Genomic DNA, 17,200 nt, shown 5'->3' with positions numbered 1-17,200 from the left:
TAGTCGCTGTTATTACAGCTTTTGAGTCTCTGTTGATAGTTTGACTAAGCTCTTGTCGGCCTCTAAACCAACTACTTACCCCTTACAGGTAAAACTTTTGAAAGACTTCTGGCCTTTTTTGGGACCTACAATGCTAGACATTAATTTATCTCTTACTACTGGCATTGTTCCCAGCAGTTGTAAGGCAGCTGTGGTCAAACCTCTACTTAAGAAACCACCCCTTGATCCAGGGTCTCTTATTAACTATTGACCAGTCTCTATTCTTCCATTCTATTCTAAAGTATTGGAGAGAGTTGTTTATCAAGAACTTCCAACCCATACAGAAGAAAACTATATATGAACCTTTTCAATCAGCTATCAGGGCCTGTCAATCCACTGAAACTGCTCTAACCAGAGTGGTAAATGATCTTCTACTTGCTATGGACTCTGATTCCACCTCTGTGCTTCTATTACTGGACCTCAGTGCAGTCTTTGACACCATTGATCACTGTATACTATTAGACAAAATAAATTGTAATTTTGGTGTCTCTGGCCTAGCTGTCTCTTGACTTAAGTCCTACTTATCCGGAAGAACACGGTGTGCCTGCTATAATAATATTACATCTCTGATGTATTGTGATAATGTAGTGAAATTCTCTGATGTTAGATATGGCATACCACAGGGCTTAGTTCTTGGCCCTCTACTTTTCTCTCTTTATATTTTGCCTCTTGGCCAAATTATACACAGTCATAGAATAAATTTATATTGCTATGCAGATGATACTCAGCTGTATGTGCCTATAAAGGCTGATGATGGTACTCAAATTACTAATTTACAGGCCTGCTTGGCTGTTGTGAAAAATTGGATGCCTAAATTCCCTGCCTTTAAATTTAGGTAAAACTTAGATGTTGGTTGTTGGCCCTGCTAGAGATAGGCATCAGCGTATGCAAGTAACACTAACGCTTGACAACTCTGTGATTTCACAAAGTGTGGCAGCCAAAAATCTTGGTGTTGCATTTGATTCCAGCCTTTCCTTTGATAAGCACATTAAAGAGATCACCTAGACTGCCTTTTTTCACTTACGTAACATAGCTATCACTCGGCTTTTTTCTCTCTATGGCTGACACAGAGACTCTAATACATGCATTTGTTTCATACAGACTTGATTACTGTAATGTTCTGTTTTCAGGTCTGCCACATGCTAGTACTAAAAGTCTTCAGATTGCTCAAAATGATGCAGCTAGAAATCTTAGTAAAACAAGATAATTTGACCATATTGCACCAGTTCTTGCCTCCCTTCGCTGGCTTCCTGTCCATGTTAGATGAGACTTCCAAGGTGCTTTTGCTGTCTTATAAAATCCTAAACGGGCTTGCCCCAACATAACTGTCTGAGCTCCTTAATTCCATCTCGATCTCTTCGCTCTCAAAATACAGGGCTCCTGTGTGTACCCAAAGTTAAAAAGAAGTCCTTCAAAAAAGACCCTCCAGGGCCTTTTTTCTACCGGGCCCCATTCTTATGGAATAACCTGCCAGCTGCCATCAGACAGTCAGAGTCTGTTGAGTCCTTTAAATCCAAACTTAAAACTCATCTTTTTGCCTTAATCTACAATTAGTTGCCTTTAAATTGAGTACTTCATGACCTGTACTGCATGGCAGGTCAGTTTCTGTCTCACTGAATTTACCAAGCACTGTTCTGCTGACGAGATTATAGAGTATAGATTATTGATTATGGCGATATTTTGTCTTCTCTCTCACATCTTTCTCTCTCTGAATAATTCCTCTTCCTGTCTTCTCTCGTATGATGCGATGTGAGTCTCCTCTCTGTGCGTGTGTAGTTTGTCCTCCTGCCAAGTCTACTTGGTGATGATGGTCGCCACCTGGACACCGCTTGGCATCCCTTTCATCACCCTCTTTATATATCTTATAAATCCATATATTTTTTTGTACTGTTTCAATGTTATTGAGTTCTCTCTCTTCTATGTGTGACTAATGTCTTTTCTTGGCTCCGAAACATACCTGTCTGATCTCCTTAAACCGTGTATTCTATCTCAAGCTTTCCATTCTCAAAATGCAGGGCTTCTGTGTGTACCCAAAGTTAAAAAGAAGTCAGCTGGTGGCAGGGCCTTTTCCTATCGGGCCCCGTTCTTGTGGAATAACCTGTCTGCTGCCGTCAGACAATCAGACTCTGTCGAGTCCTTTAAATCCAAACTTAAATCTCATCTTTTTGCCTTACCCTACAATTAGTTGCCGTTAAATTGAGTACTTCACGACCGGTACTGCATGGCGGGTCGGTTTCTGTCTCAAAGAATTTACCAAGCTCTCTTCTGCCGACAAGATTATAGGATATAAATTGACTATTGCAAACTGTTTTCTTCTCTCATATGTATTTTCTCTCTCTGAATGATGTCGTCTCCTTTCTCTTCTCCTGTGTATGCGAATGGTGTGATGTGAGTCTCCCTTGTGTACATGTGTAGTCTTGTCCCCCTCCCAGGTCTCCATGGTGGTCACCACCTGGACACTGCTTGGCATCCTCCTCATCACATTCTTTTTTTTGGGATTTATTTATTTATTTATTTTTGGCATTTTCCACCTTTATTTGACAGTGATAGTAGAGAGAGAGACAGGAAAGATGTGGGAGAGAGAGGGGATGACATGCAGCAAAGGGCCTGGGCCGGATTCAAACCCATATATGTGTGTGTGTATATATATATATATGTAGGAAAAAAAACGTTTAATACATAGCAGTACAAGCTTGTTTTGTGCGCCATGAACTCATGAGTTGCTAATGTGTACATGGTGATGTGGTGGTCATGTGGCTCAGGTTCTGGGCAGTTCTGGTGGCATCTGGACACTGCTTGGCATCCTCATTCTTCATATATCTTATAATTCCATTATAATTCTGTTATCCTCTTTCAATGTTGTATTGTGTAAACACAACATCCACTGCACATCTGTCCATGTTGGGAGCGAGATCCCTATTTTTTCCCTGTTAAAGAGTTAAAGAGTTTTTTTTAGGGAGTTGTTTCCTTATCCAATGTGAGGTCTAAGGACAGGATGTTGTGTTGCTGTAAAGCCCTCTGAGGCAAATTTGTAATTTGTGACGATGAACTATACAAATAAAATTGACTTGACTTGTAAAGCACCGAACAAACGTGGGCAAATTTGAAGTCAGAGAATGTCTCGTTCAGATGCTGAATACTGTATGCACAATGAGAGTGAATTCAACACATACCTGCAAAATAAATACGAGGCAGATTAAAAATACAAAAGGTTTGGGCCCCACTTTCTGACCTGATGGAATAGCTTTGAGATGATTGTGTATCTAAATAGTAATTTAAGGTTTTATATTTTGGATCCCCTCCCTCCGTTTTTCTCCTAATTGTACTTGGCCAATTACCTCTCTTCTGAGGCGTCCCGGTCGCTGCTCCGCCCCCTCTGCCGATCCGGGGAGGGCTGCAGACTACCACACGTCTCCTCCGACACATGTGGAGTCGCCAGCCGCTTTTCACCTGACAGTGAGGAGTTCCACCAGGGGGATGTACTGCGTGTTGCTGACAGCCGAGCAATTTCACATATACATGCAACATAGACACGTACATTTGGATGTGTGCACGTAAACACACACACATCAACAGACACACTAATCCAAATATGCACACAAAAATCATCTACCTTCAGGAGTGGCTAAGCCTCCCACCTCGGTTTGCACTGATCCAGCACCAGGAGTAAACCTGCAGGATCCCGTTGCTGTACTGGAGCAGCTTTGATGAAAAGACTGTAAAATGTGATGTGTTGTGACCGGCACGTTACCTGGCAGAGTGCGTTAAAGATGATATGCCCCAGCATATCCGTGCAGTTTACGTCCCAGCCCCCAGTGGTTTTCCCTGCTTCTCTGAAGCCTGTACTGCGAAGAGCGCTACAGATTCCCCTTGTGTTCACCCACCGAGGGGAAACACAATTGATCTCCAGCAGATTGTAACAGGAATCCACATGTTTAGCACAGAACCGAGGCCGTGTTTGATGTTGATTGGGTCTCCCTGAGATTTTTTTTTTTTTTTAATGTCTATCCGTAATGCATCTCATTATTCTGAGAACGTGATTCTGGAGCAGCGTAAAGAAACATCAGTCAGGTCTAAAAGCGATGGTAGGAGAAAACACGGGGTTTGGGGTATTCTTTACAATGCAGTATTGAAGTTCAATTACTTAGAGAGAAAACTTCCTTTAGAGTCATCTGCAGTCAGATTACATGTTGTACATCAGGAATCGGGAACGATTTATTGTCATTTCGTTCATGCACGTGTGTAAGCAAAAGAAACAAAATTCTGTTTCCCCCAGCCGACAGCAGTGCGACACAAACGACAAAAACACACATCCCAAATTTCCCCAAAACGTACAAAAACAGAGAGAACAGGGCAAAAAAACCAACAGTTAACAACACAGTCAAAAAATTCCACTGTCCAGAGAATGAATGTCAGCCAGGATGACTGTCAGAACTGCCGGTCTGCATGGGCTAGCAGTTAGGTTATCCTGACCCGCTTCCGCATCCTGTCAGACTGCCCTCGGTGTTTCCTTCTCGGGAGCAGCTCTGGCAGGTGCGTGGTCCCTGGGCCCAGTGGACATAGTAGACCAGGCTCCCCCAGCCGATCCAATGCCAGCTCTCCCAGCCAGACACCTTCGACACACCTCCCCGCACTCCACACGACGACACTAAAACACAGGCAATGCTAGGCGAGGCCGCCGCCAGACCACCCTCGGTGTTATCGGAACTGCCGGTCTGCATGGTCTAGCAGTTAGCTTAGCCTGCCCCGCTTCCGCTTCCTGTCAGAACGCCCTTAGTGTTACCTCTTCGGGCACAACTCCGATCAGGGCCGTGGTCCCTGGGCCAACAGGACACGGCAGACCAAGCTCTCCTAGGCTGTTCTTGGTAGGGGTCGCCACAGTGGATCATCCGTTTCCATCGCTTCCTGTCCTCTTCATCTTCCTCTGTCTTACCAGCCACCTGCATGTCCTCTCTCAACACATCCACAAACCTCCTCTTTGGCCTTCTTCTTCCTCTCCCCTTGCAGCTCCATATTCAGCATCCTTCTCCCAATATACCCAGCATCTCTCCTCCACACATGTCCAAACCATCTCAATCTTGTCTCTCTTGCTTTGTCTCCAAACTGTCCAACCTGAGCTGTCCCTCTAATATAATCGTTCCTAATCCTGTCCTTCTTCGTCACTCCCAATGAAAATTTTAGCATCTTCAACTCTGCCACCTCCAGCTCCACCTCCTGTCTTTTCATCAGTGCCACTGTCTCCAAACCATACGACATAGCTGGTCTCACAACCATCTTGTAAACTTCCCTTTAACTCTTGCTGGTACCCTTCTGTCGCAAATTACTCCTGACACTCTTCTCCACCCACTCCACCCAGCCTTCACTCTGTTCTTCACCTCTCTCCTGCACTCCCCATTACTTTGTACTGTTGACCCCAAGTATTTAAACTCATCCACCTTTGTCACCTCGACTCCTTGCATCCTCACCATTCCACTGCCCTCCCTCTCATTCACACATATATGTATTCCGTCTTGCTCCTACTGACTTTCATTCCTCTTCTCTCCAGTGTATACCTCCACCTCTCCAGGCTCTCCTACACCTGCTCCCTACTCTCGCTACAGATCACAATGTCATCTGCAAACATCATAGTCCACGGAGACTCCTGCTTGATCTCGTCCGTCAACCTGTCCATCACTATTGCAAACAAGAAAGGACTCAGAGCCGATCCTTGATGTAATCCCATGTCCACCTTCAACCCATCTGTCCTTCCAACTGTGCACCTCATCACTGTCACACTTCCCTCATACATATCCTGCACGACTCCTATACACTTCTCTGCAACTCCTGACTTTCCCATACAATACCACACCTCCTCTCTCGGCACCCTGTCGTATGCTTTCTCTAAATCCACAAAGACACAATGTAACTCCTTCTGGTCTTCTCTATACTTCTCCATCAACATTCTCAAAACAAACATCTCATCTGTGGTGCTCTTTCGTGGCATGAAACCATACTGCTGCTCGCTAATCATCACCTCTCCTCTTAACCTAGCTTCTATTACTCTTTCCCATATCTTCATGCTGTGGTTTATCAACTTTATACCTCTGTAGTTGCTACAGTTCTGCACATCACCCTTATTCTTGAAAATGGGTACCAGCATACTACTACGTCACCCCTCAGGCATCCTCTCAATTTCTAAGATTGTGTTAAACAATCTAGTTTGTCCCATAATATAAACACTCTGTATATTAGAAATCAGATGTTTAGGAAGCATCCCACTGCAAGCAAGTTGTAGTTTGTTTATTGGTTTGAAAGTCAGGAGGAACAGGAGCGACTGGTCAACACGGCACGTCTGTATATCTCCGTCACTTCAGAACTTCTGCAATATCGAATATTGCATCATTGCCTTGAAGAAAACGAATAAGAAAGTGTTAGGCTTATGAAATGTGTCTGCTCTGCTGTAAAACAGAACACAAAACAAAACACTTCCCCAGCAAGTCTTTCATTTCAAGCTATAGAAGGCGCACAGGGAATGAGAAACTGTCTCAGCAGACCTGTGGTAACTTCGAAAATCAATCCAAAGGAGTTGAATCAAGTGCAAGTGGACTTGGCATATACCCGTGAAGACGTTTCGCCTCTCATCCAAGAGGCTTCCTCAGTTCGTGCCTTTCTGACTAGACCAAGCTAGTCATGAGAATTAGAACATTCACAGACATGTTTCGAAAATCAAGCATTTACAACCTCTTCATTAAAAAAAAAAACAGCAGAAATGTTTGGTTTTAACAATGTAGGAATGTTTCTTACAAGGGAGATAAGCTCCGTGTCACTGATATTGTGTCATTGTATTTCATTCTATGCTACGTCATGGCTAATACATGTCATCGTTATTACACTAACAAAGTGTCACTGCCACCAAAATTCATTCTTCTTCCCTTGTGGTGAAATGTTGTAAAACAGTGATCTCAAGTTGGGTATGAATGTGGCATTCACTTGATTATATCCTGAAAATGCTCAGCAAACGCATGGTATGTCTACCTTTGTCCTCCCTGGATTTGCAATCTTGGATTTCTCTCTTAATTGTTCACTATGTCTGCTCACTTCACTGTCCAACACAAAACAGGCAAGTGCATCACCAAGAGCTGGGTGTGCGATGGCGATATTGACTGTGAGGACCACTCGGATGAAGAGTCCTGCGAGACATCTGTCTGTAAGCCACCCAAGTACCCTTGTGCCAACGACACCGCCGCCTGCCTCACTCCTGACAAGATCTGCAACGGCAAGGTGGACTGTGCCGACCGCTCAGATGAAGGACCAATTTGCGGTAAGTTGTAACGTTCCGCAAATGCCGAGATTAAAAAAAAAAAAATAGACCAAGAGATCTTAAAATGGCGAGACGTTGATGTCGTTGGGTCCTCCTAGAGTCCTCCAGAGTCCCCCTACCACGATGTTCCACCTTATGAGCTGCTCTAACAGATGGAGTTTGGGTGTTGACGTGAAAAGATTGGAAACGAGTAATGGAAAAGGATGTTGAATCAATACAATGCATTTATATTGGCAATAAACACTCCCTTTGTTTTGTTTTTGTTTTCCTTTTTTTAGCTTTGTGTAGTGTTCACAAGTTATTTCACTTGTACCCACAAACAGGTAATTTTATCTAAACATTTAAGTGGAAACATTACTTTTGTTGTTGATTCTTCCTTTGTCATTCATTAAGTTTTATTACATATAATCAATCCACTGAGGCACGTCAGTGTAATTGCTTTAACACTGTTTTCATTATATATATATATATATATATATATATATATATATATATATATATATATATATCACTGATTCTTGAGATAAGGGACAAAACATGTTTTACATCTATTTTTTTAAATACTACATTATTTTGTAATGGATATATTTATAGACAAAGGTCTAAGCTAACAATTCGTGTAAGGGAACACTTTTTATGAAAATTGACATTTATTCACTTCATAACATGATTTGTGTCAACTCCATCAGACACACTGAAAAGCATGCTATTTTAATTTTATCAATTCAACAAGAGTGTAAAGTCCTCACGTATCTAATAGCAGTGTTCTGTAACAGAGTTAAGTAATAAAATACATTTTTGACCTGATTTCACACTATTTTGAAAAATCCATTTTCGAAATTCCTTTAATTTTGAATATTCATTGTTAATACTAAACATATCTAATCAATGTTCTTAGGCAAAGTCGACATCATTGCGTGTAGTTCAGCTGGTGTTTTAACATATAAACAATAAATTGAACAAAGAGTAACATGATTCTTTGAAAAGGGACAAAAACCTTCCTCTGACGGTGCTGACAATTACTGGCGGAGTTGACAGACAACTGATGGAGATGAAAACCGATTTTAGTATTTACATATATTTTACTGACAACTGAATGAGATCAGACAAGCTTTGACGTGGAACCCTCGAGGGGAGAGGAAGAGAGGCCGGCCAAAGAACAACTGGCAATGGGATCTCCAGGCAGACATCAAGAGACTAGGATGCACCTGGCATCAAAGGAAAACTAATGACCGGGAACTCTGGAGGTCCCTTGTCGACAGCCTATACCCCAGTAGGGGTGTCAGTCATAACTGAACTGAACTGACTGAGAAGACAACAGACTAAGAAAGCTAAGATTTTTTTATCCCCCCCATTTTCTCCCCAATTGTACCCGGCCAATTACCCCACACTTCCAAGCCGTCCCGGTCACTGCTCCATCCCCTCTACCGATCCGGGGGGGGGGGGGTGCAGTCTACCACATGCCACCTCCAATACATGTGGAGTCGCCAGCTGCTTCTTTTCACCTGACAGTGAGGAGTTTCACCGGGGGGACGTAGCAAGTGGGTGGATCACGCTATTCCCCCTCAGTTCCCTCTCCACCCCGAACAGGCACCCTGACCGACCAGAGGAGGCGCTAGTGCAGCGACCAGGACACTTACCCACATCCGGCTTCCCACCCGCAGACACGGCCAATTGTGTCTGTGGAGACGCCCGACCAAGCCGGAGGTAACACGGGGATTCAAACTGGCGAGCCCTGTGTCGGTAGGCAGCAGAATAGACTGCCACACTACCCGGTCCCCCCCCCCCCACTAATGACGTTTTTAAAGATATTCAATTGTAACTGTATTATATCTAGATTCCAGAATCCCTCCAGTGGTTGTCCTTCCTCTTTCCAATGGCTCCCTGGAAAACCAAAGAAAACTGTCCGAGACTCGTAATATGTCAATATGTCTCAGTAAAGCATATATATCTCAGCTGAAAGAAGCCGTCCCAGTGGGGTATGACTTCCTTAACAAAGCTTGTCGTCAGATAGATGACACAACAGCACATGTTGGTTCAGAGACTGAAGGCAGAGCACATAAAATAATACCCCGGCTTCCTGATGACGGCAAACATGGAAGTGTTTGCCCACCGCCCTTCGGAAGGAAGAAAGAGATCTCATGTGAATAGACCTAGATGTCTAATCTCTTTGACTGAGCAGTGTAAACACGGAGGTTCATTTTCAGGAGCATCACTAACCAAGCCTCGCGGGGGACCCCATCTAAGGACCCTGGAGTCTCCGTGGCAACGGTGAGGAAAATAGGGCACCTGCTTGCACCGTCTGCTCGTAGTCAATTAGGTCGTGTTCTGGGGCACCTTGAGGCCTGATTGATTTGTGCCAGCTCAGCACGCTCCGATCCCCTCTCTCGCCCAGCAGGCTCTCCGTCCCCCCTGTTGAGAATAAAACAACAATGCTCTTCTAGTCTGCGCTGGGAAGGTGGTCTTCATCATGGCTAGTGAAGAGAGATCTTGCCAGTTTCAATTTTACCGAGTGTTTTGTTTTTATTCCATCCTGATGTGGCAGGTTTTGTCAAGAACCACTCGTCTGACGGAAAAGAAAAAAAAAAAAACTACGTGTTATGATTTGAGGATCTGAGAAACTCGGCATGCGGGAGTTTATTTATCTCCCCACTTGTGTCCGCCCGTCCTTGCACCACTTCTGAATGAATCTGAGCGCGATTATTGTCCTTTCCTCTTGGTTTCGGGTGGAAGTGGAGGAGCTCTTCCTCAGATCGCGACAGACGGAGCCGACGCAGGTGAAGAGGGGGTTTTGTTTTCAATGTGTAATCGCATTCGCTTGCACAACAGAGGAGCTATTCCCTTGTCAAATCCCAAAAGCAAGCAGGGTCTCGGAGCGAAAAGTGGTGCTTTTATATATTCCAAAAATAAAGCAACTTTTATTTATCTATTTATGATTGTTTGTCAAAATCTCACAGTTATTTAGTGCTAACTCCTCAGAAAGTTTTCATTCTCTTACCAGATTTTATCAGATGGGAACTTGTGTGTCTTTTATCCAAATCTCTCTCTCTCTCTCTCTTATCCTCTTTTCGTTTCTAAGCCGTTTCCCGTCTTCCTCCTCTCTGTCCTCAGATAAGTGTCTGGTAGCCAGGGGGGGCTGCAGCCACCATTGTACGGTGGCACCGGGGAAGGGCGTGATGTGCTCTTGCCCTCCGGGGCTCCACCTGGACGCCAGCAACAAGACGTGCGAGGCCGTGGACTACTGCAGCCACCACTTGAGGTGCAGCCAGGTGTGCGAGCAGTACAAGACCACGGTGAAGTGCTCCTGCTACCCGGGCTGGAGGCTCGACCCCGACGGAGACACTTGTCACAGCACAGGTACTCACATGCTGTGTCTGCTTAGGCTGCACTTATAGATTGAATGGATGTGTGTGTGCGTGTGTGTGTGTGTTTGTGTGTCTTTGAGGTACCAACAGAGAGAAAGTGAACTGTAATTTCAGGGTACACTTTTCAGCCTCTGAAACACAACTTTTGTGGAGATGTGTGTACATTTTCTGACTTCTAGTTTTGTTAAAAACTGAAATGGGTGTCAAGGGTAAACACACTAAACAATTAGCAATGTTTCTCAGGGAGTTAGACAACACCTCTTACGGAGAAACATGGGGCATCCGGGTGGCGTAGCGGTCTAGTCCGTTGCCTACCAACACGGAGATCGCTGGTTCGAATCCCCGTGTTACCTCCGGCTTGGTAGGGCGTCCCTATAGACGCAATTGGCCAAGTCTGCAGGTGGGAAGCTGGATGTGGGTATGTATCCTGATTGCTGCACTAGTGCCTCCTCTGGTCGGTTGGGGCACCTGTTCGGAGGGGGGGGGTGTAGCGTGACCCTCCCACATGCTACGTCCCCCTGGTGGAACTCCTCATTGTCAGGTGAAAAGAAGCGGCTGGCAACTCCACCCGTATTGGAGGAGGCACGTGGTAGTTTGCAGCCCTCCCCGGATTGGCAGATGGGGTGGAGCAGCGAAGAGTGGGATAATTGGCCGGATACAACTGGGGAGAAAAAGAGGCAAATATGGTTTTAAACATTATGTCCTATTATATAGTATATATATATATATATATATATATACACACACACATACACACACACACATTTTATTTGTTGGGTGCCTTTCACAGCACTCAAGGACACCTTACAGAACACAGTAAAAACAAAACAGAAAGACAAGCAGCACTGTATCAGGCAGCATAAAGTCAAAACAAAGCAGGGTAGACGATAAAAAGTTAACACAACAGATAAGTATACAGTCATCGTCTGCACAAAACTCAACGAAGCATGGATCAAACTGAATATGCCAGTCTGAAAAGATACGTTTTGAGATAGTTTTTTTTTTCTTTTTCCGGAAAGCATCAATGATGTTGATAAAAGTGGCCCTTCTTGCCATATTTCATATGCATGGACGCCTTGTATGCATATATATATATATATATAAAACCATATATATGTATAGTATATATATATAGTAGGGATAATGCTCTATTAGCCGCCTTGTCTGAGAGCAGTCTTCTGTGTGTCTGTGAAAGGCCGCTGAAACTAAATGAAGGTCACCACTTGCTGGTTTTCCGTGAGGCAGCGTCGTGTAAGTAAATGCAAATAACAATGCTGGTGTTGTTATTCGCATTATCACGTACATTTTCTTACACACTGCCGCCTGTCAGCAGACAGGGGAGTACGCGGTCACATCCGGGGTGGACACGGTTCCACCAGTGTTTCGGAGACGTACAGAGGACTGCAGCGTTACGGCTGGTAATTGTGTCATACCTCCAACAAACACATAAGAGATGGTGTTGAAAATTGTAATGCTTTCCATTAAAATATGTTGTAGTAGTTTTAACCTTCACACACGGCACTTTCTGAAGGTAGGACGTGAAGGAGTGCGCTTTCGTTAGATCTTCTCCTGCAGGGCTGAGGAAGTGGGGAGGTGGTCTCTCGCATGGTAAAAAGAAAAAAAATGATGATTTAGGTTGCCGTCACTTCAGATTTAATCTGTTTCAAATCTGTGGAGGCATGCGGGCGGCGAGTCCTGTCCTCTTGTATCTGTGCAGATGTGGAGTGAAGGAGGCATGTTCTGCCTGCCTTTCCCAACCGCACGGCCACGTTTCTCCACGCCGCCGCCGCCTCCCAGAGGTCCTCCTCAGACCTAGTCTCGTGCAATTTATTCATTTATTTATTTATTTGGCCGCCCCGCTTCCGCATTATATATCCAAACTTTCCGCCACTCTGATTGTTGTTATTGAATAATCTATTCGATGAGCCCGCTCTGCAGCTCCGTCGAAGAAGATAGGTACACATACACCCCTGACTTGTCACACTCAGATTTATGGACCTTGTTGTGATTACTCGCTTCACTATTACGCCCTAAGATTGATGGCGGTTGCGGCTCTAATCTTACATTAAAGTAGGAAAAGAATATGCAATTTTCTCCAGAAGCAGATCAGAATTGCATGGCCCCAACATAAATCAAACTTTGCATACAAATACATATGTCCTCATTTAATCTTGACAAAGGTGTTATTGGATTTGTTATGAAGTTCCAGGCTCTCTCCGCACTGGAACTGGCTTCTGCAACAGCTCCTCCATCTAAAATTCATAAACAACCTGGAGGCTGGCCAGAGAAGGTCTCCATTTGCAACACATGCAGATTCCACAGGTTGTTTATTTATTTTTTTTGGGGGGGGGGGGTTCCCCCGTTTTCCAATTACCCCACTCTCCCGAGCCATCCCGGTCGCTGCTCCGCCCCCTCTGCCGAGCCGGGCGGAGCTGCAAACTACCGCACGCCTCCTCCGATACATGTGGAGTCACCAGCCACCTCTTTTCACCTGACAATGAGGAGTTTCACCAGGGGGGGGACGTAGTGCATGGGAGGGTCACGCTGTCCCCAACCCGAACAGGTGCCGCGGCTGACCAGAGGAGGCGCTAGTTCAGCGACCAGGATACATAACCACATCCGGCTTCCCACCTGCAGACACGGCCAGTTGTGTCTGTAGGGACGCCCGAGCAAGCCGGAGGTAACACGGGGATTTGAACCGACGATCCCCGTGTTGGTAGGCAATGGAATTGACCGCCACGCCACCCAGATGCCCCCACACGCTCCTAAAGCCATACTCTGTCTGGGGTGTGCTGGTGATCAAGCTTTCAAAGGTGCCTGTCTCGTATATGTGTGTGTTTGTTGGTGTGTGTGTGTGTGTGTGTGTGTCTCGGGGTTGTTTTATGCACACGTGTGGCATTTTGGCGACACCACGGCGAACACGAGTTGTGTACAAGCGTGCCCTCCGTTTCTCCAGATCCCTTTGAGGCCTTCATCATCTTCTCCATCCGTCACGAGATAAGACGGATAGACCTTCACAAGCGGGACTACAGCCTGCTGGTCCCAGGGCTGAGGAACACCATCGCCCTGGACTTCCATTTCAACGCCAGCCTTCTGTACTGGACAGATGTGGTGGAAGATAAGATCTACAGGGGACGGCTGTCAGAATCTGGCGGTACGCGCACACACATTCATCTACACAGACCCTCGCATATACAGACACACAGATATGCTGAAATGCGGCTGGGCTGCGTGACCTGAGGATAGACCCACCGTCCTCTCCAAACCTTGGCTGCTTTAATGGAAATCCACGACAGCCCCGCTGATAGCACTCTCATTTTGTTCCACAGTCTTAAACGCACATTCAGGTCTGATACAGTCGGCTGATACTGTCCGTCCCGCTGAGAATTTATCTCCGCTTTAACAAAGCCAAAGTGCTGAGGGACCCAGCATCCTCAAGTGTTGGAGTATCTCCCCTATAGTATTATGAATTAGGATGGCTCCCCAGCTCCTTTTTTTTTTTTTTTTTTTTGTGGGCGCCACTATTTTCTTCACGGCTGTGAGTGCTCTTCCCTCCATCTCCCTCATCACAGAGTGCGTCTCTCTCTCTCTCTCTCTCTCTCTGTTGTACCTATCCCTCTCTTTGTGAGACGTACACAAAAGCTGCAGCATCCGAGGATAATTGTAAACAGCTGGATTATAGGCAGTCAGGGAAGAGCTTTTTCCACATTTAATGGAACGCTGTAGAAAGCAATCTTCTTTGTCAAAGTGCTTTTCTCAAGAGTTTTCAGTTTGTTTTTGGTTTTTTTTTTACCACCAGAACACATTTATTTATTTATTTATTTATTTATTTATTTATTTATATATATACATTATCCAAACCGCTTATCCTGCTCTCAGGGTCGCGGGGATGCTGAAGCCTATCCCAGCGGTCCTTGGGCGGTCGACGGAGAGACACCCTGGACAGGCTGCCAGGCCATTACAGGGCCAACACACACACACACACACACACACTCATTCACACCTAGGGACAATTTTACGTTAGCTAAGGATATCTAAAAATTGGTTTTATAATGCTGATTTTGGCCACGCTAGGTACCGAGCTAAAGTTGTTTTTAGTGTTTACACATTCTGACTAACTTCAGTGATAAATATTAAAAAACATATACATTGTAACACTTTACAACAATGTTAATCTATAAACAAAGCAAAAAGACAGATAAGGACTGCTAGCTTGCTAGCTAATGATAAGCACAACCCACCTTTAGAGACTTGCCTTTTCAGTCTTATATATATGTATATATATATATATATACATATATATGTGTGTGTGTGTGTGTGTATATGTATATATATATATATATATATATATACACACACATAATATATATATATACACATATATACACATTTTTTCCCTTAAGCACTGTAGGTAGAGAAAATCCTCTCACTGTGCAGATGTCCTACGGAGTGTTTTGCTGTCCAGACGTTTACCAGTGATGATGTTGATGTTTTTAGGGGTGACAGGGATTGAGGTGGTGGTGCAGCACGGCCTCGCCACCCCAGAGGGCCTGGCTGTGGACTGGATTGCTAGCAAACTGTACTGGATTGACAGCAACCTGGACCAAATCGAGGTGGCCAAGCTGAATGGGGACATGCGCACCACGCTGATCGCCGGAGGCATGGAGCACCCACGGGCCATCGCTCTCGACCCGGGGCAAGGGTACGTTCTGCACTGGCTCCCCCAGACAATGTGGCCTGCCAGTAGCCGTGCCATCCATCAGGCTCTGAGATTATTAGAATAAAGTAAAATTACAACTGCCTTGTATTTTTCACTTCCACAACTGCTTTGATGTATGAAGATGTCTGCTGTGTTAGGGTCCATTAAAGCCACAGATATGGAATACATCAATAACAGCTCTGTGGACCCGGCTCCAGAAATGACAAGCGATGTAGCTCATCCCTCCTCCCAACCCCCGCCTAGTACGAGAGCTCTTTCCGACCCCCGCTTCTTCTCCATTCCACTTTTCCCTGAAAATATGTAAAGCAGCACGTTGAAATAGAGGACTTAAAATATGGTTTTGTGCTTATTTGTGCGTCATGCCCTGCAGAGCCCAATATCCATGGTAATATTTGTTTATTCTGCTGAGATGCACGCGGAGACTGTTTGTCGACTATCTATGGCGCCGGAATGGCAGGCTTTTTCCTCCGTCAGTGGGCGTCCTTGTTAAATACAAACACAACAGCATCACATTAGTGAGTCATAAAAGACTCTGATATAGAAGCGGAAAGTTTTGCACTTTCCACGTCGGTGTAATGAAGAGTTGCCTTGAAACTCTTGTGCAACCCATTCTCATCACTGGCAGATAAATGGGTTGTCTTCACTGTCAGGAGGAGCGCGGAGCGAGCCTTCCCCAGGCCGGGCCGTGCATTAGGTCCCGTCGGGTTCTCAAGCATATCAGCTTCTGTGCAGTTGTTGAACACAGTAAGTAACTGAGGGCAAAAAGCATCTGCCAAACGCACTGCGTCCAGTGCATTTCAAGACTAAAGCCAGCCCCAGACATGGCTAAAATCAATTAAACACTCTTAAGAAATGAGTAATCTGCTCGTGCACTCGAGTCATCGAGTACTCTTTTACATTTGGGAGGATGACTGCATTTCATGGCTGCACAGAGTGGGATTAATGGATGCTTTTGGTGCTTAAAGGCACAGTTCCATTCCAGGGCAATAATTCTAATCTAATTACTTGAATCCACTCAAAGGAGTGGGTCATCGATCCGGTAGGCCTGATCCAATGAGTAAGGCTATTGATCCGGACAGGGATATTTCTTCCTAACACTGTTACGTTTTCGTCAGGACGTGATTTAAGCATGAGCGGCCCAACAGTCGATTCTTTCTCGGGTTTTGCGAACGATGGGAAGGGTCCATATTTTATAGGGTTGGAGTGAGGACTCGGGACACTTTTTCTTTTTTTTTTTGGCCTCATTGAACTGAGAAAAGCCCTAAAAGAAGCAAAGGGGCCTCCCTGTCCAAGCCCACATCATAGATGTTGGGCTACTCACCACCGCCCAGTGCTGTCTGTGGGACAGCCGCCATTGCTAATGACCTTATTTATGGACACACTAACAACAGCATTGTGTTCTTCACTGCTGTGGTTTTGAAATAAAACTGTGTTGAAAGAAACCGCAGGAAAGGCTGATGGATGGCTGCTGAATAGTTATTACAGTGATTGAAGTGTCTGTCTCTGTAACAGCGCTTGCATTTTGTTAGTGGTTGTGTTACATTTTTTTTTTTTTTTTTACTTCAGTTTTTGTTTTCCATTCATCATCCAAGCCGCTTATCCCAACGGGGGTCGCGGGATGCTGGAGCCTGTCCCAGCAGTCATTGGGTGGCAGGCGGGGAGACACCCTGGACAGGCCGCCAGTCCATCACAGGGCCCACGCACACACACACACACACACACATTCACACCTAGGGACAATTTAGTACGGCTGATTCACCTGAGCTACGTGCAAGG

The 17,200-nt window shown here is 45.1% G+C and overlaps 1 protein-coding gene across 1 annotated transcript in view; it reads left to right on the top strand.

The window, feature by feature from the left end:
- lrp1bb (low density lipoprotein receptor-related protein 1Bb) overlaps nt 1-17,200 on the top strand; it is a 303,986-nt gene that overhangs the window by 136,426 nt on the left and 150,360 nt on the right. The window contains exons 22-25 of the mRNA XM_056288933.1: nt 7,139-7,339; nt 10,451-10,696; nt 13,661-13,858; nt 15,202-15,406. Of these exons, the coding sequence (XP_056144908.1) occupies nt 7,139-7,339; nt 10,451-10,696; nt 13,661-13,858; nt 15,202-15,406 (850 nt within the window). The remainder of the gene's footprint in view (nt 1-7,138; nt 7,340-10,450; nt 10,697-13,660; nt 13,859-15,201; nt 15,407-17,200) is intronic.

This window comes from Lampris incognitus, chromosome 11, assembly GCF_029633865.1.
Source record: "Lampris incognitus isolate fLamInc1 chromosome 11, fLamInc1.hap2, whole genome shotgun sequence".
NCBI lineage: Eukaryota > Metazoa > Chordata > Actinopteri > Lampriformes > Lampridae > Lampris > Lampris incognitus.
This window is presented reverse-complemented; position numbering and strand designations above follow the sequence as displayed.